The following is a 26,055-nucleotide window of genomic DNA, read 5'->3' as shown; positions in this document are numbered from 1 at the left end:
CCACTCCTCCAGGGAAATAAGTATGATTTTAGTCAAGTTATCGTTGTTCTTTCATGCCATTCTAATGAAAAAGTTTTTGTTTCGTGTTTTAGTTTTCTGTTTCATTTTTCATTTTATTCTCGTGTAGCTTCTACTGTTTTCTATTTTCTCTGGAAGATAATAAATGTTTGAGTTTGTAGAGAAAGAAGAAAAAGTGATATTTATTAGGCTAAACATTTTTTTTTTCTTGTATTTCTTGAAGCTTTGGAAGTTTGTGTTGGCCAGCTTCTGTTTCATTATTTACTTTTATTGAAATTTTAATTTTCAATTTATTCTTTTCTTTCCTTCTCCAGCAAGCTCTTCCTAAAAGCATGATCATATCACAAGGTCTATTTATAAGCGAAAATATATGTTAATTCATTATGTGTTAATTGTGATATATGTTGCTGGGTGCTGTGCCACACATAGTATGGTTTGTAGAACGTTCGCAAATTTTGACATGGACTATTCCCTACCTATGACGACTTTCTTTCTTTTTCTTGTATTCTCAGATTAATTATTATAAAATCACAAAACAGAATTCACTAAAGAACATCGAATTTTCTAATGGAGTAAACCAGCTTCACTTTTAAAACTACTGATTATCGAGGGATAACTATAACCTTCTATTTGGATTGCTTTTTGGCTGGATGATGCGTGCACCAGGAGAAGTAATGGCTGAAAATCGTCCCTCCCCAACACTTGGTCGAAGAACGTTAAGCAACGGATCCACTTCAAGTACAAACGATCTATCCCCTGCTTCACAAAGGAAGGTATGATCCTTTATCATGCTTTTTTCAGTTCTTTTATATGGCTTGAACTTCATATTCTGTCACTACATGGATTTGTCACCCTATCCTAGAAGTGCAACATAACAGTTTTGTTTCATCATGTTAGACAAGTTTTATTTAATTAAAAACATGTTCATCATTAAAAGGCACAATCTCTCGTTTTCTGTGTGCCAATTTTCCCAATAATAAATAGCTAGGTAGACAATAGACCTTTTCATAAATAACGTCACAACCATCACTTGCCTCGTTTTGAAATTATTACCATGGTATAAATAAAAAAATCATTTAATGTCTCAAGGGACATAATCACCATGGTAATTGTTTGAATACGAGACAGTGATGTAATTTATGAAAAGGTCTTTTTTGTCTTTTTATCAAAGTTCTAACTCATGATTTATTGATAATTCAAAATAGTTGTTTGTGCGAAAGTATCGGAAATCAAATTTTTCTATCTAAATCTTAGCCGAAACAATTTACAGTATCAAATTTTTCAAACAACATCACATAGAAATTTAAAGATACTTAAAAGACTTAGTAGATAAACCTGCCCTCCTCTTTTCACCGTTACATTGTATAACATTCTTAAAATTGATACCAGCAATAATAAATAAACTTATTAAATCTCTCTAATGCCGCGCTATTTTTATCATAAAAACGTATAGACATTAAAGTTCAAAGGGGGGAATCATACCAACCTTTTAATTTTATATTTAAATTATTTTCCAAGAAAATCGTTTCAATTTATCTAAAGCTATTCTCGGTATGAATTTATTCAACTTTCATATTACAGGACTTAACGAATGCTGCAAATGGTGCTATTGAGGTATATAAATATTTTCAAACAAAACAAAATACACGAACGACACAAAAATGACAAACATTAAACACAGTAACGAAACTAAACTTTTAAACCCATACATACAAAAAAAACTGGTAACCAACAAAACTATTTTTGCTACCTGCTTGACTCAGTGTAGATTCAATTCTACTCTTGCACATCTTTTCAACGAAGCTGTAATATCTCATTTTGGAAGGACTGTGGTGTTTTAACGCTTGTAGAACCTTAAATACTTCCTAATTCCTTTGTGTATGACAGGCCTGTATAGGTTATTGTTGCATTTAGTCGTGGAAGTAACAGTGAAGTAAAACTTGCGGTCGTTCTTTGCTGCAAAATGTGAGTACTGGTTTTAACGTTTATCATACTTTATCATCGTTGGTTGTGTGTGAAGCGTGATGAGATATCTATTCAAACTTTATACCACTGAGTTACAAAAGAAGTCAACTTTGTCCTGTTTTTACCAAAGACACAATGATATCTCTCTCCATATCTTTGTTTGAGGTTTACTTTTTCATTGTTGCAAAAAGTAGAAATTAAATTTCATTTGCTTAAAGTGTGTACGTGCTTTATTCTTTTCTGTTGGTTGCTGTTTGCTTTGAAAGAGTCCTTGCAGACGGGTGTAGACGTCAAGAAGAATGCCTGGGAATTTCCATCATGTACATTCCCCTTGGTAGAAAGAAGCATCATGAGCGCTTAGACTCTGTTTCCACTAAGAGGAATCTTGTTGGTGTCAATGGACTTAACAAGAAGAAGAAGGCTTCTGTAACTTACATGTATTTCAACCTTTACTACGAGGTATGAACTGCTGTTTTGTTTTTGTTCGAGGTTTTCGATTTATGTTATTTTAATGAGTCTTCAACTTCTTTTTAACCCAACTAAGTCTTCTGGTAGGTACCCATCCGAATAACTCGACATTGCGATAATTCGAACATACTTAGTGTTCTCCGTGCGTGTTCGAGTTACGGAATCTCGACACTGTAATTGCGCAATATGAAAGTTTGGGTTGGATTTGATTTTAACTTTTGCGGTCTCAATAGTTTTGATTTGGACTTCCTTGCTTCTTTCTACTGAAGGAAGTTCCAAAGGAAAACGTTGAATTGTGTGAATGAGTTGTGATTGAGTTGTGATTGAATTTTATCACAAGGAACCAAGTTCAATTGGCATGTGTGTAAGGACCAATTAAGTGACTCTTTGTGACAGGTTGAACCATAATCTGATACTCTATTTTAGGTAGCTTATGCTTTGGACCTATCCTTAATTATTTACTGTTAACGAATAATCGAGTTAACGAGGACATGATAATTGTTTATGTTCTATTAAATGTTGATGAGTCTTTGCTTTCATTTGGAAAAAGTGGTGCATTGGTGTACTTGTTTCGTCTGCAGGTAGAGGAAGAGAGTTTTTGAGACAAATGTTAGGGGAAATTTGTAGATAAATTTTGACCAATGGTCAGGCTTTGAGAGTTCAAAAATATATATAAGAACGTAAGGCTTTGATGGCCAAAATATTAAGAACAAAAGTTAAAAACATTTTAAGGCTTTGCGACCTCTAAAACACCCAATATTTTAGGAAACGGGAGAAAAATACTCACTTAAAGGTGAAAATAAGATCATGTTAACAACAATTTTAGGCTTAAAACTGAAAAAAAAGGTAAGAAAATCCGAAGGCTTCTAAAATTTTGGATTTTCTTATTAAAAAACGTGTTATTCGTGTCTTTCCACGACAAAAGTACTCTCACGTGCCTCCCTCTCTCATTGCTCACACATTTTACTCAAATTCTCATACCTTTTTCGCACTAAAGATAGCACTTTTAAGACGGTTTAACATCAATAATTTATGGCTGAATACTTTATCTTATGGTCTCCAAGCTTTAATTTGATTCTTTTTACAAGAGTAAAGAGCTCTAACAAAAGCTCTCTATTTACTACGGGTAGAAACTGGTCTCAACGTCTTAGAGAAGAGTCTACAAATTTGTTCTTACAACTAACGCCTTCTTGTCTGATTAGGAAAGCTTAAAAAGGACAAAAATTATTCTTTATATTCGTCTATTCTTCATTTTTTTGAGAAGTTCTTGTCTTTCTCGACCTCAAGGTTTGTTTTTCACTCTCTGCTAGTTAAAAATAATTTCGATATGCATGTTTAACACATGGAACTTGGTAAATTCAGTGCATGATTTTGCAATCATTGTTGCTGTTTCAGTTTTCAGTTCTTCCATCTTTCACAATGTTCTTGTAGCGATGTGTCTTATTTAGTCTGATCTGAAAGAAAACTTCCTTTCTTAGCTTTTATTGAGCTGATAGTAAAGTAAGTTTAGAACAGATTTTCATTTCTGTATACTTCTTAGTGTAATTTTGTTTGTGCCTGATGTTTTGGAGTGCTCAATGAAACGAGAGCCAGGTAAAATATTAAAAGATATTCTCATCACAACAGAAAAAGTAGACTACTCAGAGTTTCGTACTACTGCAAATTTACAAAACTACTACTTCTTGTAGCTACATACCTTATTGAAATGGGTTGTTTTGTTTTTTCTTGAGCATCAAGGGCCCAAGATGTCGGACTTTGCGTTCAGTTAATTTTGAGTAAATGCTAGTGCTACTTTGCCGGCAATAAGAGTCGATTATTTCGGCAGCTTACTTACAATGGATCTCCATTAATCTTCTCATTAATAAAATAACAATGTATTAAATTTAATTGGATGTCATTACTTTCCTTTTAATGATCACCCCTTTAAATATGACTCATCCAATAAATTAAAGCCTATTTTCAAGGATAAAATCGTTTAAGGATAAAATATGCCTAGGGTTAAGTTTATACTTCACTTTTCAATCACTTTTTTGGACTCGTTATGTGTATTCAATGGAGTTGTTGTTGCATTGAAAAATGTTAGTTATGAAAAGTAAAAATCTTGAGGCCAAAATGCTTTTTAAGATCTTGTTAGGATCATTTTTTACCGAAACAGCACTGTTGTAAATGCTTCAATTACCAAAATCTGTCGTAAAACTTAAAATTTCACTTTGTATTTTTTCGTCCATGAAGACAAACAACTCTAATTACCACCTCATAATTGCTTTTGAAAGATGTACATTACATTAGAAACCCTGAATTGTTCAACCATCATCATCATTTAATACCACTTGTCAAATTTTCCCATAGAGACGAATTAAACAATGACAAGTCTCTCCTGGATAACGTTTTATTTGTTCTTCTGAAAATCGATATGCACCTCATTACTACTTCCTTCTCTCTGATGACAAAACGGTGGTCGTTGCTTTTGTGTGTAATTTACAGAATGACGGCCCTGTTTTTAAATGGTTGTTGTTTACAGGATTTTAGTCAGTGGTAGTTGTTTTTAAAAGTGAATTTTGAATTCCTTATTTAATAAGGCTTTCACTGACTCTTCGTATCACTTTCTGTGTAAGACTACTTTTTTGAAGTGACTTTGTCATTGATAGTTTCCCCGATTATTCCGAAATTTTCATTGATTCCGATTTTCTTTATCTGGATATTTTTTTTTCAAACAGCTGTTCCAATAATTGTTCAAAATGTCTTTTTTCAACAACAATACCAAAAGACCATTTATATAACAAAATTTTATCTGTCATGCCTTTAGTATGGCTGCGTTAGGGTATCACTTTTTTATCTATCCTTGGGGATCAGTCGAATTGAAAACAGGATAGTTCCGATTATAATAAAGCCTTGGGAGGCGGTAGAAATATCAAAACGACTTTGTAATAAACATGATTATAGCAATGTCTCTTATAACGTACTTGTATAAAAGAAGGAATTTATATCAGTTTATAAAGCTGGTTGTTTGTACGGCTAGAGAAAGTGACCGATCTATGGTCATCTTGTAATCTGGTTATAACTTTTCTGTGGTCACACCGAGTCACGTCATTCGTCTCTTTCTAGTAAAACTCGAATTTTATTGCTCTCCTTTTCTATAAGAGATGTGTATTTATTTTGTGTTAAGTAAGTTTGAATCAAGGCTCTTCGACATTACTCATCGTCTCAAGAGCCACATGTGTTAGCAAAGTTGACTTTTTTTGATTTTATGTTGGTGTTCATGCTGATTTCCTTTAGCCATGCAACCTCGCTCCAATTTTGATTTGTTGTTGAAGTTTTTGGTATGGTTTCGACGACCATTTTGTCAACACTTTTCTTATTGTCATAAATCTGTCAACTTAAAAAGTTCTCCACCATACAGTATAATTTGATCTCCATTTAAATTTCCTGCCCATACTATTGTTTCGCATACAGTGGTTCTTTAGTTGAATAATTCAGTCCAATTACGTTGCATTGTTGGAATGCTTTTGACGAGAACAATAGAAATGCATTGGTAATTATCAAGTTAACGACCGTTCCTTTGTTCGTGGTTTCGAAGCTATTTTACTTTGTTTTTGATTAACGCTGATAAAAGGTTTACTGGTTGAGAGTGAATGTGCTTGTAATGTAAGCATTATTGTTGTTATGAGGTTTTTGTTTTGAATTTTTATCATAGTATTATGGTAATGAGTCTGTGTTTCTCGTTTCAAAAGAGAAAAGATTTTGTGTCGGCAAAATTTCATCACTTTATAGTATTTCATTGATTTGAAGAAAAAAAATGTTTCAAAAGTTTTTATAATATGAGTTTGATATGCAGTTGGTTGCGAAAAATCGGTCGGCTTGTTTACTCTTGTTTCGAAATTTTGTTATAGCTTAGTACATAGTTGCTCATTTTTCATCTTCTTTTTCATTCTTTTATTTTTGTTGTTTGCTTTATATATGTTTTCATTGAAGCAAACAAAAAGTAAAACAGGTCCTATTGTTCTTCATAGGGAAATAATCTTCATAGGGAAATAAAATTGATTACGTAGGGAATAGCTTCTTTATCTATGATGGAAGAATTCCTTTCTCGTCCTTTTAAAACTTGATGTAATAGGAAACTAAAGAAAAATGAAAATTGAAGATGATAATTTGAAGAACTACGATTCATCATCTAACCATGGAAAAAAAATATTTTCAGAGAAAAAAAATTCATGGAATGTTTTTTTGTGTTTTCTTGTACCGTTTTAAAGGCAGTCATGTTGAGCTTGCTTTTTAAAGTGATTAAAAGTTTTGTATTTTCTGTAGAAATCGTTCACATTATGAAACAGTTATTTCTAGATAGGATAAACTTTATATAGTTCATTGGATGTGGCCTGTGTAAAGTATTTTCAGGGTTTTGCTGAGTTTTAAAGGTTGTAGCTACACACAATCATCACCTAGAGTTTAGTACCCAAATTGTTTTCATGAATTTATTTCACCTACTTTGACGGTACACATTCTGTCTTGTGAAATTTAATTGATTGTATGCTTGTTTACTAGAACATGTGAGTACAGAAAATGACGCAGCTCTTTCTTATCGTTCAGTGTAAATAGTTTTTGTCGTTATCTAAATTCGAAATCATCGAAGACAATTTGGAGTTTGACAGTTGGAAGTCGTTTCTTACAAAGATAGAATTGTTTGATAATTTTGAATTGGCTCTACAAATCGATTTAGATTTTTTATCAGTGATTTCACTTTCTATATACTCAACTTCTTATACAACTGGCTGTACTATTTATATCAAACAAATTGATTCAGTTTTAATTGGATGACGTCTCATTCTCATAGTTTTGTATACTCTTGACGAAAAGTCAATTTTGTTGTAAATGGCCGTGACGCTGGTATAAGGAGGCGAATATAGTTCAGATAGTTTCTCGTTCAGCCTTGTGCAGTGTGGGATGTTTTAATTATAGTGCTGAGCTACGGGCTTTCTTATACATTCAATTGAGGGAAGTACAATTTGTACTCGCAAAGCAAAACGTTAAAGTTTCAGATCTTATCATGCTGTTTGTCTCTTTAAGTCACAAAACGTGGCACAAAAATTACTCGTAAAGTTTTCTAAACTATCGAGAAAAAAAAAGCAATGACGGAAGTTTTGAACTTATTTTGTTTAAAAAACCACACTATTGGACTAGTGGCTTTGGTAACTTTAGTAAAATTCAAAATATAAAATATGTTGAAAGCGATTGCGATTGCGCTTGATTGAGAACATGGTATAATCTAACTGTAAAGGGTTAAATCTCTGAGCTGTCTTATTATCACGTGCTCGTTAAATTTGACGACCATTTGTTCGGTCAGGTTGCCGACAAAAACAAAAGGGGAAGTGATCTTTTTTGTCAGATTCTTACCTCGAATGAATAAGCGAACAGACAGATTGTGATTGATCCCTTCTTAGTTTTTGAATTTGACAGAAGAAAGGAAAATCGTGCTTGGAGTCAGAATCTGCTTGAAAATTCTGTTTGAATTAAACAAATTTCGAATGAACAATGTGTTTTTCTTAACCTGCTTTTGTTGAAGTTTCAGGAACAGAATGTGGAAATGTAGGTAGAAATAGCTTTCTTGTTGTTAAAAAACTAGACATTTGACAAACTTTGAACTGCTCCCAGATTTATGAATAAAGGGTGAACTTAAAATGGATAAAGGGTCGACTTGTAAGCCCATATCTCAGATAGAAATTAAAGTTTAGTTTAGGATGATAAAGCTCATCCATATATATCTTTTCTCGATGTTGTAACATGATCCGAAAGTATTTTAACGCCAGCAAAACTTTTGTCAACCTCAAATATGGTAATAAACTTTATGAGATTTCTTACTTTCTTACAAAGGAAAACATTTAGCAACTTCTTTCATTTTTTTGTTTTCAAAGTTTGATGTGTTGACATTTTCACCATCATGTCTCGGATTTCAATGTGAAGTAAGAAAAGGGGAAATTTCAAAGCCGTGATAGTAATAACAGGATTATTGAGAGAATGCCTTAGTTGTAGAGCTTTGTTTCAGGCCGGTCTCCACTTGCGCGCGCTTCAATCGCACTTTTTCGAACAAAGCTTCCGCGCTATTGGTCATAAGAAAAATGAAGCAGCTCCATTGGCGCGATCTGACGTAACGATTGAAAAAAGTTGAAATGAGTTCAACTTTTTTTTTTGAGCGCGCGCTACACTTTTATGACGTAATCTTTTTTCCAAGCAAAAAGGATTGAAGCCAAACAGTGCAATCGCAGCGCGCGCAAGTGGAGACCGGCCTTCATCTAAATGAGTTCCTATCTGAAATATTTGAGGAAAAATTCAGACGTCTAGCCTACCAAAAGTTACAGTGACAGTCAGTGACAGTTAAGATTGAAGCCCGATTGAAGTTTTTTTATATGATATGATTAATACCATATTATAGCGGCAGTTGAATTAGTTCAATGCAGCGGGAGTATATTTATTTAATTGCTTTCTTAAATCCTTTCTCCTGTATTGGTTTTTTTTTTAAATGAATATCTTACAATTAATCCCAAGATTGACAGTAGTACCTATCGACCATTTTACATCTTAACTATGCATCCTTTTAAACAATCTCTCCTAACATTAGAGAAAGAAAAAAATACTTGAGAAAGGGAAAAGAATTTATTCTAATATCTAACCATATAGAAAAGCGAAAGAAAAATAATTGGCATATATTTATCACTGTTGGTCCGACATTCTTATCATTTCATTGGATTTATACGTTTTTGATTTACTTCACGTATATAACATCATTGCTTGCTCATCGAAGAAGAGAAGTGACGTTACTTTTTATGGTATCAGATTTAATGTAAATCTTTCCTCGTATTTTCTTGGTTTTGTTGGATATTTTGACGGAAAGTTTATGAGAAAAACAACATGGTTTCACTGAAAGCACCTCCACCTGGCAAACCAGTATGTATTTGTTGGCTTTCGTTTGATACTCCACTTATACATCTATCTATCAACCATTGAGTTTAAACCCGAAGGGCTATAGTGGGATCTTCAACCTTTCAAGATTTGCGCTGCTTTTAGAATGACTGATTTAATCTAGCGCTTTTATTGTTTTCACGCGGCTGGAGATGGATTTTATCTGAAAACTGCGTGGTTACGCTTTCAAGATTTAGCTTTATTTCTCATACAAGGGCACAATGTTATCAACTTTTTCGCCAAAAGATGTTATAACAGGGGATGTGAATTCGAGTTCACTAGGGTCTGATATCATTGTATTGTTGCACTGGCAGACACAGAAATTGACCTCGGTCGGCTTTGGTATACTGGGGCGGGTTCAGGTTTTTAAACATGACTTTAGTTGTTGTTTTTTTGTTTTAATTATGTTGGATGTGGACTGGAGCCAAAATGGTGTAAAGAGTATTGTTCTTAACTACCTACACCTCACTCAACATGGGAAACTTCATTCATAAAACATCGACAGTCATACCACTCAGCCTCTTTCATCAGAAAAGTCTGTTGTTTGTAAATTAAAATTTAGCTGTGTCATCAATTCTTCCTGAAAATTGTGATATTACACGCTTTCTTTTTATAAGAATGGTGTAAATCCATTTCATCATGGATATTCTTAACTTTTTTGGGAAAATCATCCTAAAATATATTCTTGCAGCATTCTTAGGTTAGGATCCTAATTCAGACTAATTTTAACATTTAGTACATACGTCTCAAGCTTAAAATGGCATTTTTTGAGTGAGTCTTACTTGGAGGTAATCAGGGTAATTGACAATTTATAATTGAAAATGCTCTAAAAATGGCATTCTTAGCATGAGTAGCAAATTCCATGATGGTAATTATTCTTAGCATTATTCTTAATTTTTTGGCCATTTTCATCATGGACATTCTTATAAAGTGCATTCTTATAAAAAAAAGCGTGTAAATCATGTTAACATACCAAGCATTTCAGGCAGCAATGACTTACAGTAATGTTTGTCATTAAACCCCTAGTGCTTGTAATCTATTGATGACCTTTGAATTTTGTGGAAATTGTAATTCATAAAACTATTTCAATTTCAAGTTCGTAAACCTTATTGGATTAATTCTCGAGCCATCATTCCCCAAAAGTCAGTGTGCAAGGAGAGACTTTATTATGTATACTTTTTCAACGTTGCCTAATTAGTTCGATGTATTACTATTATAAAATTTGTAAACACACGATTGAGGAATGCTACCGAAATGGATACATGTTGCAATATCCATTGAGGACCACTTAATGATGTGTTGCTATTTGTGGTAAGGAACAACGTGCATCCTAATGTTTACTTAAGAGTCCCTTTAAATCCCTCAGTCATTTATAAGAAAGTATGGTTTTATTAGAACTTTGTCAGACTCATTCAGCTGCTTTTGTTGGATATAGGGTATTGATTGTCTGGTGGCTTCATAACATCAAACACTAGCTAAACCTAAAAACTATTTTAAGACATGTTAAACGGTGAACCATCTTAAAACGATTCAAATTTTTCCCAAAAAGAATTCCTTTTTTTGTCAGCTTTCCAAGTTTTTTTATGATGGACTGTGGTTTTCTGTCATACTCAAAGTTATCGAAACGGCCAGCCTGTTATTGAACAAAGATATTGGCAATAATTTGAAGTATCTATTGTTTACCTTCTTAACGAGTTAATCGATGCTGAATTCAAAAAGATTACCTTATCTTATTGTTGAGTGAATGACAAAAAATGTTATACAATTCATACATAATCATTTTGGTATTCAGTCTTAACGTAGTTGTAGAGAGTAATTTTACTACATTGCTGGAAGCATGTTATTTTTATGTTTTTAGATTTAGAATTTTTTGGCCAAGATTCCAATGTTTTAATGGATATTCTCAGCTGTTTTAGGGTTTTACAGTTTAATTTCTGAATTCTAGATTCTGAATATTACAGTCATCAGCAGTCATTGATTTTTTTCGAAATCAATCGAGCCATGCTGAATCCATTTATATAATGACGTGATGATAGCTTCATTTTCGTAGGAAGTTAAAAGGTTCAAAATGTCAATTTTCATGTTTTATAATGTGGTGTGGTTGTGACATCTACGTAGGAACTTGTGAAATAAATGTTGAGTTCTTTTCCTTTTCCTTTCTGTCAACCTCGTTGAATGGACGAATTTCATCAGTATAAGATAGTGTCGATAGTTAGATAATGTCGAGTTTTTACGTGGATAGCTCAGTAATGTAGGACTTTTGGACAGTCTCTAGATTGTTTTGACGGGGTCCACGACCAGCTGGTTTAGCTATTTATGAACTGAACGGAACATTGCAAGGAGCGGGGACTCGAACAGCGAAGCCCTGGTTTGTAGTACTGATGTCTTTAACCACTTGACCATCACTTCTTAAGACGAGTCTACTTTACATCTGCTTTATTAACACAGTTAAATCTGTGAATGCGTGATCTACTTCTTTAGAGAATTTGGTGGATTGAATTCGAGATTATATTTTTTTGGAAGAGCGAAACACATTACACTAATCACCTTTTTGGCATACCAGCCAGGTGTATTTCGTTTTCGAAACGAGTGTAATTAACTAAAACGTAATCACCTTCCAAGAATCTTGATGCATTCAATTAGTTTTCTCATTTCCAAAAACGTTTTAACGACCTTTTCTATCGGTAGTGGTAAGAGTGTTGGCGAAAGTTGGCATCGAAAAAAAAACAATCAATTAATTGATGACGATGCTATTAAACGCGTGCTTTCCTTTCGAATGGAATGATCCACCATTTGTCCATCTGATTTCGTATTTTTAAACATTTTTATTTGATGTAACTGGGAAAATTTATTGACATCAAACTCTTCTTGTACTCTTTGTGTACTACTATTGGAGAATTCACTCTGAATGGCAGTTACAGTGGAGTCTCTCGAACACGCACGGGGAACACAAATTTGTTCGAGTTAAGGAAATTTCGGGTTATGAAGTAAGGTTTATAAAGCATTTCTAACTCAAGGGACCAGCAAACTTGTTCTACTTGAAGAGACATTCGACTGAGAGGTTCGAGTTAAAGATACTCCACTGTAGTTAAGGATTTCGACTTTGTTTTTTCTTTATTATTCTTTCTTCGCAAATAAATGTTTCTTCTTCAGGCCTTGATGTTGTCTTCAATGTGAGGAAGCACTATGATGGTGGCCGACGGTAAAAGAGAGACATTTTCAATTCAATTGCTGTTCTTTACCATGTGTGAAAATGGATATCCTAGCTTTGTTGAAAGGATGTTCACGTTGAGGCTGCTCTTTTACCAAAACTCTTTGCGACGGAGAGTATACCATCTCTTATTAGGAAATTTATTTCTGGTTACAAGCTTTCCACTGTAGGACTCTTTAAAATCTCACCTCCATTGAGACACACCACGACGACATTTTGAATTGAGAATTTTTCATGAATAATGAATTATCCCACAACACGATTTTGTTTGAAAACTGACGGTAAATATGACTCGCCTATTCAGCAGACAGGTTTGTCTCTCTATATTTAGATGGCTTCATCATTTCAAACGAAATCACATTGATTATTTAAGAATACTCTCTTCTGACCGTTTTACTTTCATTTTATTCATCCCCGTATAGAATGCGGGGTCGTTTTATTATGGTTCGGGTTTTCCATGATTTCTATGTCTCTGTTTTTGAATATTTTTTGGTGGCTTGAATATTTTGTTTGTCTCTGTCTAGATTTGCCTTATGATGGTCATATTATCTCAGTTCGTTCAAAATAAACAGTTATACACCTATTACAAGCACTGAACTCTATGCAGATGGTTTCGATGTTCTTCTTTTCTCGAGTGAAATTTCATCATTTTTTCAAGACTTTCGTCTGATTTTACATATCTTATATTTTTATCCAGACTCAGAAAATCCCCATCAAATCTTTTCACATTAATTCAAGTAACATGTCGATAAAAAGGGCAAAAGGGGTGATATTCTTACGCTTGGAATGAGTTGTTTGGCAACTTCACGTGAATACCTTTTGATAGATTGTTTTGATAAAGGATTTAGGGTCATTTTTGTAGCAGTCCTACTAAACACGAAATGTTTTCTTTGCAAAGAGTTTTTTGAAGCACTTCTCAAAGTCCAGTGTTAGTTTAAAGCTTTAAAGTTTATTTTTACATCAAATATTTTGAGAAGACGTGAATTATAAGAACACAGAACCACTGGCTATTTTGGAAAGTAATTGCTAGAATCAGTTGTCAAAATGCCTTTTGCTTGACTTTGTTAAATTGGGATCTTGGAAATATAGTGCTAGACAGTGTACTAGAATCTGTCATCGCATCAATTCTGGAGTCTTCTTTTCCATCGTCAACAACTTTTTTACAACAAAATTTTTACAGTTTTTCAAATGTTTGTACAACCCTTCATCCTCTCTCTCTTTTTCCCTTTCTCTCTCTACACGTTGCAATAAATTTATGTTTGTTATCTTTTCTCTGCTCAGTTTGTGTGCGGTAAAGATATTTCGTAATATTGTCATTTTAAATCGTAACCGCATCGGGTTGTTGCGCTAGTTGGTTAGAGGGTTGATTTCGGAAAGACGTATACACAATTCTTCTTTATGAAAATGCAAAGTTAAAGCGAAACTTTCAAACTTGTCATTCCAACTTTCGCATCCTATGTACTGTACATATTCTCAAATTGATGGAATAGGAATCTTATTAGTCATTTTGTTTAGAGTCTTCATGTTACATTACACCAAACTTGATCACGTGTTTTACAGTAATATGATCCATATATCATTGTTTATGAGGCAACTTTGTCGTAGTTAAAAAGCGATCATTTTACGCAAACGAGTGCTACTTATTGCAAAAGTCATGATGATATTACTCATGAGAATGCTTTTAACGAGTTATCAAAATGATAGTTGTGTATTTTCTGTAATATACAAGAAGAGTGTTTTATGCGATATGTCTTTTTCAACAATGTCAGTAAATTGTGGTGATAGGGTGTTCCATACATTACCGTAAGTTGGTCTAATTTCGACACCCTTCCTTAGAGATAGAAATAATAGGAAGGTTGGTATCACTGATAGACAAAAGATTTTTTCCGCTCTGAACGTTAAACAAAGATAATTAGTTTCAATCAGCGATTCGGACTTTCCTAATATTCCTATTTTCAAAGAAGGATGTCGAAATTAGAAGAGGGATGTCGACATCAGACCAACTTACGGTACTAGATACTTCGGTATCTATCTAAAATTTCTTTCAAAATGTTTGTTTATTAATCTCTAAAAGAACTTAACAGAAACCTTGTTTTATGTTTAACCGTGATGGTTTGTTAAACTTTTGCCCGTCTGAATTTGTGTGTATGATCATTGGATCAGTATCCTTTGCTTACTCGTCAATTTTAATTTACAAGCTTTTTCACTTTGGTTTTACACGGATTAGAAGCAAGATTGGTCAGAAAGAGGAAAAGACAAACATTTTTTTGCTTATATCTGCACAATATAACAATAGGAAGACGCTGTCCTGATATGAAACGGGAACATTTATGTAAAAATAAAACCTTTAAATCTCTACTATATCTGTTATCGCCAGTAAAACAACCAGCAAAAAATAGTAATAAGAAAAAATGATTGGGTTCGTCCAGATGAATGGTTTGGACAAACGGAAGAAATTTCCACATCAGCATCAAAAAGTGAAGAAAATTCCCTCTCCTGATGCCTCTACTGGTAATGGTGACGTCACCATCAATAAATACCTCGATGGAGTACGTGAATTCGATTGAATCTACTGCAGCTGTTTTTGACAGAATTTGAATTGCTAAGAAAAACTTTTAATGCTATTCACATCCATTTCTATGACGATTATGAATGACGAACTATAAATTGAGACTGCAACCTAAAGAAATTTAGTTGATCCTAGCCCAACTTAATGATAAAAATGCTATGTACTTTATACTTAAAGACTACAACTTCAAACCTTAACAACGCATTATAAACTGTTCTACTAAACGCGATGACTTATTTTTGATTTCGTAAGACGGAAAGAGAAATTGACCTTTTATATAAAAAGGGTGAAAATTCTCTTCACACTGAAAACCGCATTGACCGACCACTGTCGAGACAGTCACACAATAAACTTGTTTTGATATTTTTTCTTTTTTCCTTTGAATTGAATCTCTCTCGCACAAAATAGTCTGTTTGTTTCAAAATTTTAAGAAGAAATCTACCGTCTAATAACCTTGTAAAGAAATTCACCTTTTAAACCTTCCTTTCTCTTCTTGCAAACTTTCAGGGTATCAATCGAGCTCAACTGACGCTACAAGAGCTTCAAAGTCTTGCGGAGAGACAACGCGAACAGATCTTGTACAACAGTCAAGAACTTATGGAAAAACAACAACAACTCATGAAAATGCACCACGATTATCGAGCAAAACTCAAAGCACAACAAGAAAATAATCGCTCTGTCCCTAAAGGGTTGAAAGTAAGTAGTGACTGAATATTCCCATAAACATTTATTGACCATAGAACTTGAAAATCTCGGTAATACCATTATTGCAGGGGCTATACCCTCGACTGGAAATCTTATCGAAATGTTTAGTTCGACTGAGATATTTTTTGCTGGTTTTTCTAGTTATGTAACGTCATAAACAAAAAGCAAACTAAGGCTATTTCTCTTTTATCTTTTAGGCACACGAAAACCACACAACACATACTTCACTTCCACAATCACCCATGGCTCCCCATAGAACCAACCGTTCCCGCCCCTCCAAAGGCGGTGTGGATCAAGACCAGTACGCGAAAATGTTGAGGGCGACTTATCAAAATATGGGGCGGATACAGAGCAAGAACCAAATGCAACATAATTTAGATGTCAAGAAGTTTAACAACACTGAACTTAGTACGAACTTCTTTTTTTTTCATAATCCCGAGATTGTATTATGGCCTTTCTTTTTCGGTAATTTCACAACAACGTGTTTTTTTTTCACGCTTTCACAATGCTGGACAAAAGGTGAAAAATGATGAGAAATAGAGCAAAATGACTCTTCAATGTGTCTGAAAGGGGATGGAAATTAAGAAAAACACTTTTGAAGTCGTTGCATCGCCTTTGAATTGCTTTTGAGCGAACCACAAGCAAAAAATCGTTTTGATATTGGTGTAAGCTAGTCAATCAAGCCCTTGTGGTTTGCCCTTGCGGTTAGACTGCAGTGGGTGATGAAAGACTTTGAAAGACTTTGAAAGACTTTGGATGGATTTGGATGGGTTTGGATGGGTTTGGAAAGCACCCAGAACTTGTTTTTGATCGATATTGAAGTATTTTGCAAACCTTTTGTCCAGCATGTTATCTTGTACTCGTTTTCCTGGAACATCACTCTCGACAGTCTAGACCATGCAGAACATGCTCTTAATTTTTTCTTCCTTATGTTACAGCTCACGAGTTAGAGAAAGTACGTGCGGCTTTCGCTGCCAAACAAAACGAACTAGCAGACGCGGTTAAGAAAGTAGACGTATTAACACACGAGCTAGAGCAACGTAAGAACGGAGAAAACCATCCGTCCGTACCGACTCCCGAACGAATCAATCGACGCAAGAAGATTCAAAACGCCAAAGATGAATTGTACAGACTCCAAAGTGAACTCATTGTATGTCAAATGCTTTTCAATAATCCTTTCTCTTTTATACTTGTTACGGTTCTCTTCTACCTCCTGTAGTGATATTTCACGCATTAGATCGGGCATATATATTAATTTCTACGTAGGATACTGCACTCTTCTTCTCTTAGCTTTGTCTGGCCGTAGTTTCTAACCCCTGTATTACGTTCAATGTTTGTGTTGCATGTACAATGTTTGTGTTGCATGACCCAATTAGCGAGAAAAAATCCCCCAAATTATCCTAGTTCTAAAATCTAGATTCTTTACACCCTTATCCATTCCAGATTCGAAACGAGATGAATTCTCAGCAAAGCCATCAGCTTCAACTACAACGTGACATCATCCAGGAAAAGAAACAAGAACTCAAAATGCTCAACATCAGAATGGCCGAACTCGGTAACGCTTTACGCCGCCAACACGGAAGTGGGTTTGACCCACGTCGCTCCATGTCCTACGGGAAACAATCGCCGGGACTTTTTAACGGAACTTATTTACAAGACACTCTAAGTCGGCGCAAACTCAACAACAATAACAGTAAACCGCCGCCAGGACAACGTGACGTCAACGCTAATATTGTTCCCAGTCCTTCGAAAGACCAACAACAAACGGAGCGTTCAGAAGCGATGACGTCATCGCCATCTACGCAACATTTACGTAACGGAATGGTCAATGGCGGACATTCATCTAGCAGTAAATCGAAATCGAACTTTGAAGATGCTCCAGTGTCCGGGAACCAGGTTTGGCGAACTGACCCGAAGAAGAGTTTGAACTTTGACAACCAACCACAACAGAAATCCTCTCCTCTCCATTCGCCTGCATCCTCTATCTCATCTCTTTCTTCACTCTCCTCTGCTTCCGCTACTCCTGATGAATCAGCACTCTCAAATAAACCAGCTTTCCCCTTTAAAGAGGCTCCACCGGCGCCGCCAACTCGCACCACACCCGTAGGGGTCTTAATCGATCACAACGAACCATCACAGGAAGACCTCGCAAAGTTACGCGCACAAAATCAAAAAATTTACGAGCTTCAACAAGAACTTAAGAAAAATACGAACCTTTCACTACAATCTTATAATGACTCTTCTCTTTCGTCGTCCAAAGATGACATAAGGTTTCAACCGTACGGAGATGCCAGCAGTAGTTGTTCTAAAGAAGAACTTTCTTCTACCGCTCAACTTAAATCTAAACCACCTCCACCGACTACTAAACCCAAACCACCTGCGGTATCACCCAAACCAAGTATAGCAGCCAAACCGAAAATAAACACAACCAAACCGGAAGAGATCGAAAAAACGGAAGTACAAACAATAAGGGATGATACCATTCCCGACGAACGTCATGTAAATGACCACGAAAATAATACTTCAAAAACGAATGACGCTAATTCGTGGTCGGTGGCTCCGCCTCAAATTGTAAATGTTAATGAACCAGATGAGTTTGAGTTATCTTTTGCAGATATTGATGAAATTAACGATATGCAAACGGACTTATGGAGCAATAGCGGTTCATCCGCAGGATCGCAAAGCTCTTACGATTCCGAAACTGAATCTTATACGGCGGCTCCCGTCCCTGTTGTCATAAGCGTGTCGCCCGATAAAATGCCTCCTCCCATTTTAATGAAACCGGATAAACCGAGAAAACAGAAACGGAATGTTATTTTGGATCCGTTTGCTCTTTTGTTGGATTCAGCTTTGGAAGGAGAAATGGAGATGGTGAAACGAACACTTATGCAGGTGAGGAAGAGGAGACAATCTTTATTGCTCCAATGTTTTTTCACCAAGAACGGTTTTACCTACATGAATTAAACGAAGTCTTGCTTACATTTGACTAGAATGTCAGTATTGTCAGCTCATGTTGAATTTTTAATCGGGACATGGGCCCCGTCAACTAGGTCAGTATCTTTCCTTTCCAGAATCCTCAGTAAATCCTCACTAAAAATGCGTGCCTTAAATTGTCATTATGATGAAGGTTGTTTTGAATCAGCTTTCTGGTTACTAGCCTTACTTTCAATGTAAACCTAACACAGGAGGAAATATTTAGACAATTTCTTTTTCTACATACATAGGTGCCGGACCCAAGTCGACCAAATCCCGAAGGAATCACAGCTCTCCACAACGCAGTATGTGGAAACCATAAAGAAGTGGTGAGATATTTGGTGGAAGTGGCTTGTGATATCAATGCTGCCGACAATAACGGATGGTGAGTCCAATCTCCTCTGTACCTAGTGATTTTCTGGTGTTCCAAACAATCGTTTTCAATATTCTGGTCAGATTGCTTCGCATTTGACGTTAAATTCTCACACGGTCCCTTAGTAAAATTAGCATTTTTAGGCTGAAATGAAATATAATTTAAATCACTTTTCTTTGAGATTTTTTGACGCTTATATGGACCTTTGACAGTAAAAAATTGAAATTCACGAATTGACCGTTGACTTCTTATCTATTGGGTAGACCCCACAATTCCCATATTTTGATAAACATACTGAAATAATTAGAGTAACCTAAAACTAGGAAAATTATGAAAATCCTCTTTCTTAATCGCGACGTATGTATGGATCCTTTGCGGATCAGTACTTTAACCTTGTTCAAAGAATAACGTTCCTTCATTCTTTTTTCTTACCAGGACGCCCCTTCATTGCGCAGCTTTCTACAACGATACGGAGCTGTGTCGATATTTGGTGGAGAGCGGCGCTTCAGTGTTTGCCACCACTTACACCGACTACCAAACACCCGCTCACAAATGTTCACGCCTTGATGATCATTACGATGAGTGTTTCGCTTATTTACATGGTAAGTTTGAGAGAAAAACGTTATCAAAACTTTTTCATTTCCCTGTTTTCCATTCAAAGTAGTGAAAAACTTGTACCTAGAATCCTTCGAAAGCGGAGGTTGATCAGGCGACGGGGTAGCAGAATATTGTGACTTTGTTAATAGTAATTTTTTCTGAAGCTCTTATAATGAAAAGTCTATCAATGGCGAAAAAGCCATTTCAAGTTTAACCAGAACACAACAATTTTATTACAAAGCTCTACTAAAATCGTTGCAATTTAAAAGAGTCGTATATATTTTGTTGGCTCAGTGTTAGATCTTTCGCTCAGTCAAATGGTCGCTTTTTCATAAATTTCTATTCTTTCCATCATTAGAATGTAAAGAGAATGTTGGCCGCATCGACGCTGGTTTGGTGCACGCGTTATATGACTATGAAGGCCAGTACGAGGACGAGTTATCTTTCTATTGCGGTGATGAGTTAACTATCTTACGACGAGGTGACAACTCGGAGAAAGAGTGGTGGTGGGCTAGAGACTGCAAAGGAAACATGGGATACATACCGTGCAATCTTGTAGGGGTAAGTGTTTTACGGGCTCTCTTAATGACTTGACATTTCATCTAATAATTGGAAAATGCAGTTGACGCTCTTTAGTTCGATTTTCAAGGGGAATTGGATTTTCATCTAATAAGGGAACATATTTGATAGCAGGGCGTTGTTTAAGAGAGTTTCTTGTTAATGGTGGCTTTCACTTCAGTATTATCGAATAACAAGACGTCGAATTAGAGAGCAACAACTGTATTCAAAAAAATATTTTTCCCCAAGTTGAGGAGGTTGAGTTTTCCACCATGGTAATGCTCCTCCAAAAGCCTGGAAATTCTAGGGAAATCATCTTAAAGATAAGCAAAAACTAGATGTTTGCTTGCAACATGGAGTAGTGAGGTCTATTTCTGGATTAGCATTTTCGAGGTTTGAGGATGTCTCATCAATCTCAAGTAATATGGTTCATATTGTTCTCTAATTAAGTTTATCTCTTTTCCGTTCTTAGAATTACCACCGTATTTCTGCTGCTGTGTAATGGAGCCATGTTCAAAGAGAATGATGGAACGTGGTTGAATATGTCAATATAAAATTTCAAGTTGGAAAAAACGAAATGAAAATATTCAAAATAAATCCACTATGTAAGGACACACCTAAGTGATTGAAGTAGCGTCTTTGTTATGGGCCCTTTTCTCAATGCTTCTAAAGTGAAAATACTTGCCAATTTCAACTTTTCCAATGATAGAAAAATAGAGAGAATTATTCTCAAATTTTATTTTTGTACGATTTTATTGTTATTATTATCATTTGTATTGTTATCTCACCTAATATTTTAGTATTTTGAAATAAAAAAACCTAAAAGTCATTTAAGCCAAAACTCCTCTTCCTTTTCACACTAACACCCACTTTCATTTATATATAATGAAATTCTTTTTTCTTGTAAATTTTAGAATCCAAATTTTTTTCTTGTAGAACTTTTTTTTGTTTTGACAATAAAATCAGAATCTTGTACAGTTTTTTATATTTTATCAGTTTTATTTTCTGAATAGATGTAGCAATAAGGGAATGATATAAAAATCAAATACAGTTGTTACTGCTTTTCAACCTCGTCAATTAGAGTCTTCATTTTGTCATTTTGTTAGAAACAAAAAGACAAGTTGCGATTCGCATACTTTTTGATCACGTTACCAAAATCTCCTCTTGGGATTGCTCTATTTTCTAATCACATGATCAATAAGTTTGCATAATAAATCGATTTTGGTACGTACTCTCCATCTTTTAACAATAAAAAGAGACAAAAGCCTATTCCAGACCTTATTCTGACAGGTATAACCTTTTTTTTGAAGCTCTTTTAGACCTACCTGGAATTTCCATGATGTTCCTGCAACTGTTCATGATTTGACAGTAAAAGTAACAAAATCGTGACAATACTGCCACCCATTAGTGCCATTCGCGATATTAAATTCCCGCGAGATCTTAAAATTCCGCGGATGAGCTCAACCGCGAGATTTAATCCCCGCGAAAATTAATCCCATTAAAGTAGACATTTAATTTCGAATGGGGATGAAATCAAAGTCAATTTCCCAGTGGGGCTGAAATTCCAGGGTATTTTTCCACCGGGAACGAAATTTGTGCCTAATTTTTCAGCGGGACTGGTGTTCGTTCGTTACCAGCTTTTCTCGTGATAGGATCGTAAGAATTTTTTTATAGAAAGATGTGTAACCATAAGCCCTCAAGTGAGACGGAACTAAAAAACGGGTTTTTTACACTTTCCACAAAGTTGCATCACAAATTTTTTAGATTTTTCTATAAAAGTGTGCCGTCATAAGTAGAAGATGGTAGCGAGGCAGGTTTTTGCAAGAAAAATTTTGGTTCGAAAAATTGACTCTCCTCAGGCACTATTACGGAAAGTTTGTTTTCCATAAATCAATTTCTTTCACGCAAAGTTGTAAAGGAAGTTCTTCTTTCTGAGGAGCTCGCTTTTTTTGTAAGTAAAGTATTTTTTGTAGGGAGTGCAAATTTTCCGAACAGGTGCAAATTTCCTAAGAAAAAGTACTCTCCGGGGAGTACTTATTTTCTGTTACACCGCTTGGGTGACTTAGGGTATGTCTATATTTTTAAAAATCACAAATCCCGAATCCGCGACCAATAGCACCCATTCTCAGGTATTCACTCATTAATTTTTAGATGACCGATACCTTAACTCTTCATGACCCGGTTGTTACGTAAATTAACCTAAAAATTAATTATTAAAGAAAGTGTGAATTATGACGTCATCAAATTATGACGTCATAAATCGTAAATTAGCTCTAACTCCATAAGTACATGTCAAATTTAGACCAAAGATGCATCTTAATGGTGCCGAACTTTTCAATGAAAAATTTTTAAAAGATTTTGATGACGTCAGCAAAAAATACAAAAAATCGAAAAACGCAATTTTTTGCTGACGTCATCAAATTTTTTTCAAAATGTTTTTCAAAAAAAGTTACATTTCAGTTAGATGCATCTTTGGTTAAAATTTGGGAAAGATTGGACATGTATTTTGATTCATGACGTCACCAAATTCGATCAAATTATGACGTCACGATTACAATTTCTTTAATAATTAATTTTTGGGTTAATATTTAATTACGTAACACCGGCTCCTGAAACCTTAAGGTATAGAGGTACTTTAGAGCCCTAAGTGGATCTCTGAATCTGACTACTATTGGTAGCGAAAACTTAGGGTAAACTGTTAGGTTTTTGAGACTTACCCTAAGTCACCCGAGCGGGCCATTATATATTTATCACTGTCATCCAGTCTATCAAAAAGCTATAAGTGGCCCCCGGGCTACACTTTTTATTTAGAGCTAACTTTAGTCAGTCAAGAACACCTTCAAATTAGCCTATCATAGGCTATTTAGACTATTTTATATAGGCTATTTAGCCGAAAATCGATAAAAACCTTGATTTCAGACGAAATATAAATAGTCGCGTCTATTTTTCACCATTACTTCATTGCCCAAAGCCAAAAGAATCTTTTTCACTTAAACTGATATAACATTCAATTTTGGAAACAGAAATATGAATAAATTTACTATCCATCGGCTAACTAGCCGATTATAGGCTAATTTTCTGATAATGAAGTTCTGCTGAATCGACAAAAAGCCCGGTTTTCTTACCCTGCGCATGCGCACGCATGCCCAGTACCAAAAAGTGGAATATTTCCTAAACCAAAATTGACCCAAAGTCAAAATTTGTCATGAGCATTTCTCTGACAATGAGAAACCGTGTATTTCTTATTAGGGAGGGACATGGTACTTGTATGCGCCAGTTTTTGCTTGCTTTTTCTCTCTCTCATTTCAGGATGATTGGCGACGACGCCCACGTCCGACGTCGAGGACGCACAAGCAGCAGCGCAGCTAGTCCCAGCCAGGTTTTTTCCCCAAAAGGTGTTTATAGTCCAGGGACTAGTCTTTTTCGTCTTCTTTTGGGATGTATCACGCAATATGCTCTCCATTGGTGTGGGTCCCTTCGGAACCCCATACTCCTACCTAGTGGCTAGCTTATACAGTATCTTCATGCACATACATGTTAGGAGTAAAGGCTTTCCTCCTTACAGTCCAAGCTTATTTGACTGTCCTCCTTACAGTCCACACCCATAAGGTTCAGGAGTAAAGGCTGTCCTCCTTACAGTCCACGCTCATAAGGTTAGGAGTAAAGGCTGTCCTCCTTACAGTCCTTCGACAGGCCGTCATCCTTACGGTCTTAGGCGCTTAAGTTAGTAAAGGCTGTCCTCCTTACAGTCCTTCGACAGGCCGTCATCCTTACGGTCCTAGGCGCTTAAGTTAGACCTCATATTGCAAGGTACATCCCCAACATCAGCCCCAAAGCGAACAATATTTCACATTTATTTCATTTCACAGCTTTCGGCAAATTTCTATTATTTCAAGTTTACTATTATTTACTCATTTCGACAAATACACATTTCGGAACCTAATACACTTTTGTCATTTATTTGCCTCCCTAAAATCTTCACCTGTTTGCACTGTTAACAACATTTCGGCCCTCTGACGTAAAAATTAATCCTTAGAAAGCAGGTCGAAGATTCGGGTCTAGTCTTCTGATTTTTCATTTCGAATAGGAGTGCTATTACAACTGAATGAATGCATAGTCATTATAAAAACACTGGTCTGGAGGGCTTTTGTCTCTTTCTATTGTTAAAAGATGGAGCTTACTGTACGTACCGAAATCGATTTATTTTGCAAATTCGCAAATTCTTTGAACATTTAATTAGAAAATAGACCAATCCCAACAGGAGATTTTAGTAACATGATAAAAAAGTATGCAAATTGCAACTTGTCTTTTGTTTCTAACAAAAGAAAATTGAACAAAAAGCTAAAACAATACATTGCCAGACCGGGATTTTTATAATGACTATATGATGAATGTCAGATTTTTGTCACAGGTTTTCTATACAGTGGTGGTTTCTTAGTACGGGTGAAAGTAGAATTTTTTTCTTCAATCCGTACATTTCTGAATTTCAGTCTAATTTAGGTTGGCAAAGTTTTCAAAAAAAAAATGGTCCGACGTAGGTCCCATTTTTCGAACCTTAGTGGAAGACCCCTGTCGGTCAATCGGCAAAGGTAGTACCCCCCTTCCGGGTGACAGCAGGTGAACGTCATCAAAATTTACAGAATCTACTGGTGTTCATGAATGGGGATAGTTAAAATTAAAAGTTTTTTACATAAGTGTTCCCGTTTCATATTTGACACATATTTCATATCAGGACATGGTGTGTCTGCCTATTATTATATTATGATGATATTAGCAAAACTACGTTTTTCTTATCCTCTTTCTAAGCAATCTTTCTCTAAATTCGTGTCAATATGAAAAAGCTTGTAAATTGAAAATGAATACACGGGTTTCGAATCAAATTTTTGCTTAGCTTTAGCTTTGATCCCATGTAAATTTGCACGAAAAATATCAAGTAAACAGAGCGAAAATTGGCCATGTATCAAGCAATTTTAGCTCATTTTTCCATTTTGACAGACTTTATGGGTCATTATGAAAACAAAAAACATTAAAATAAAAAGTCAATCGTTTAATCATATTTCTTTTATTGAATTTAAAATAGAAAAACATCTTTTGAATGAACACCTGGCTTTCAAAAGAGAAGAAAGGAAATCTATCAACCTTTTATAAGGCATTTCCCGTTATCGCTCCTTTTATTTACTTGATTTTTTGTCTCGCGCCAGATTTAATTCGAAACCCGTGTATTAAGCCATAACGATATCACTCTTATATTTAAGAGTCTGCTAAATGACGCGCCTTACGCGCCCACGTGCCCTCGTATTTCTAACGCGCCTTCGCGCCTTACGCGCCTATGCGCCTAACGCGCCTGACGCGCCTCGAAAATTTGACGCGCCCTATGATTTCGACGCGCCTTGAAAATTTGACGCGCCCTAGAATTTCGACGCGCCTTGAAAATTTGACGCGCCCTATGATTTTGACGCGCCTTGAAAATTTGACGCGCCCTATGATTTTGACGCGCCTTGAAAATTTGATTTGCCCTATGATTTCGACGCGCCCTAGAATTTCGACGCGCCTTAAAAATTTGACGCGCCCTAAGATTTCGACACGCGTTAGGGTTTTGATGTGCCTTAAGTTTTCGACGGTTTTGACGGACGGAATAATGGGACCGGTCTAATCATACATGGTTGG

General features: G+C 35.5%; 1 protein-coding gene across 4 annotated transcripts; it reads left to right on the top strand.

Annotated features, from left to right (window-relative positions):
* Positions 1 to 528: 528 nt before the first annotated feature.
* On the top strand, positions 529 to 21,434 carry LOC136804903 (apoptosis-stimulating of p53 protein 1-like). 4 transcript variants are annotated; one of them, XM_067061413.1, is made up of 10 exons: positions 529 to 791; positions 1,600 to 1,632; positions 15,690 to 15,878; positions 16,085 to 16,295; positions 16,826 to 17,037; positions 17,331 to 18,779; positions 19,112 to 19,245; positions 19,669 to 19,835; positions 20,189 to 20,391; positions 20,861 to 21,434. In XM_067061413.1, the coding sequence occupies exons 1-10, from the start codon at positions 669 to 671 to the stop codon at positions 20,888 to 20,890; spliced, it is 2,751 nt and encodes a 916-aa protein (XP_066917514.1). In that variant the 5' UTR covers positions 529 to 668; the 3' UTR covers positions 20,891 to 21,434. The 4 variants fall into 4 exon arrangements, with proteins under 4 accessions (XP_066917514.1, XP_066917515.1, XP_066917516.1 ...); XM_067061414.1 differs by lacking the exon at positions 1,600 to 1,632; XM_067061415.1 differs by lacking the exons at positions 529 to 791; positions 1,600 to 1,632 and adding an exon at positions 9,060 to 9,387.
* The last annotated feature ends 4,621 nt before the right edge of the window (positions 21,435 to 26,055 follow it).

This window comes from Clytia hemisphaerica, unplaced genomic scaffold (genome assembly GCF_902728285.1).
Source record: "Clytia hemisphaerica strain Z4C2 unplaced genomic scaffold, Clytia hemisphaerica genome assembly, whole genome shotgun sequence".
Lineage (NCBI taxonomy): Eukaryota > Metazoa > Cnidaria > Hydrozoa > Leptothecata > Clytiidae > Clytia > Clytia hemisphaerica.
The sequence above is the reverse complement of the archived record's forward strand: the minus strand, read 5'-3'. Positions and strand labels throughout refer to the sequence as shown.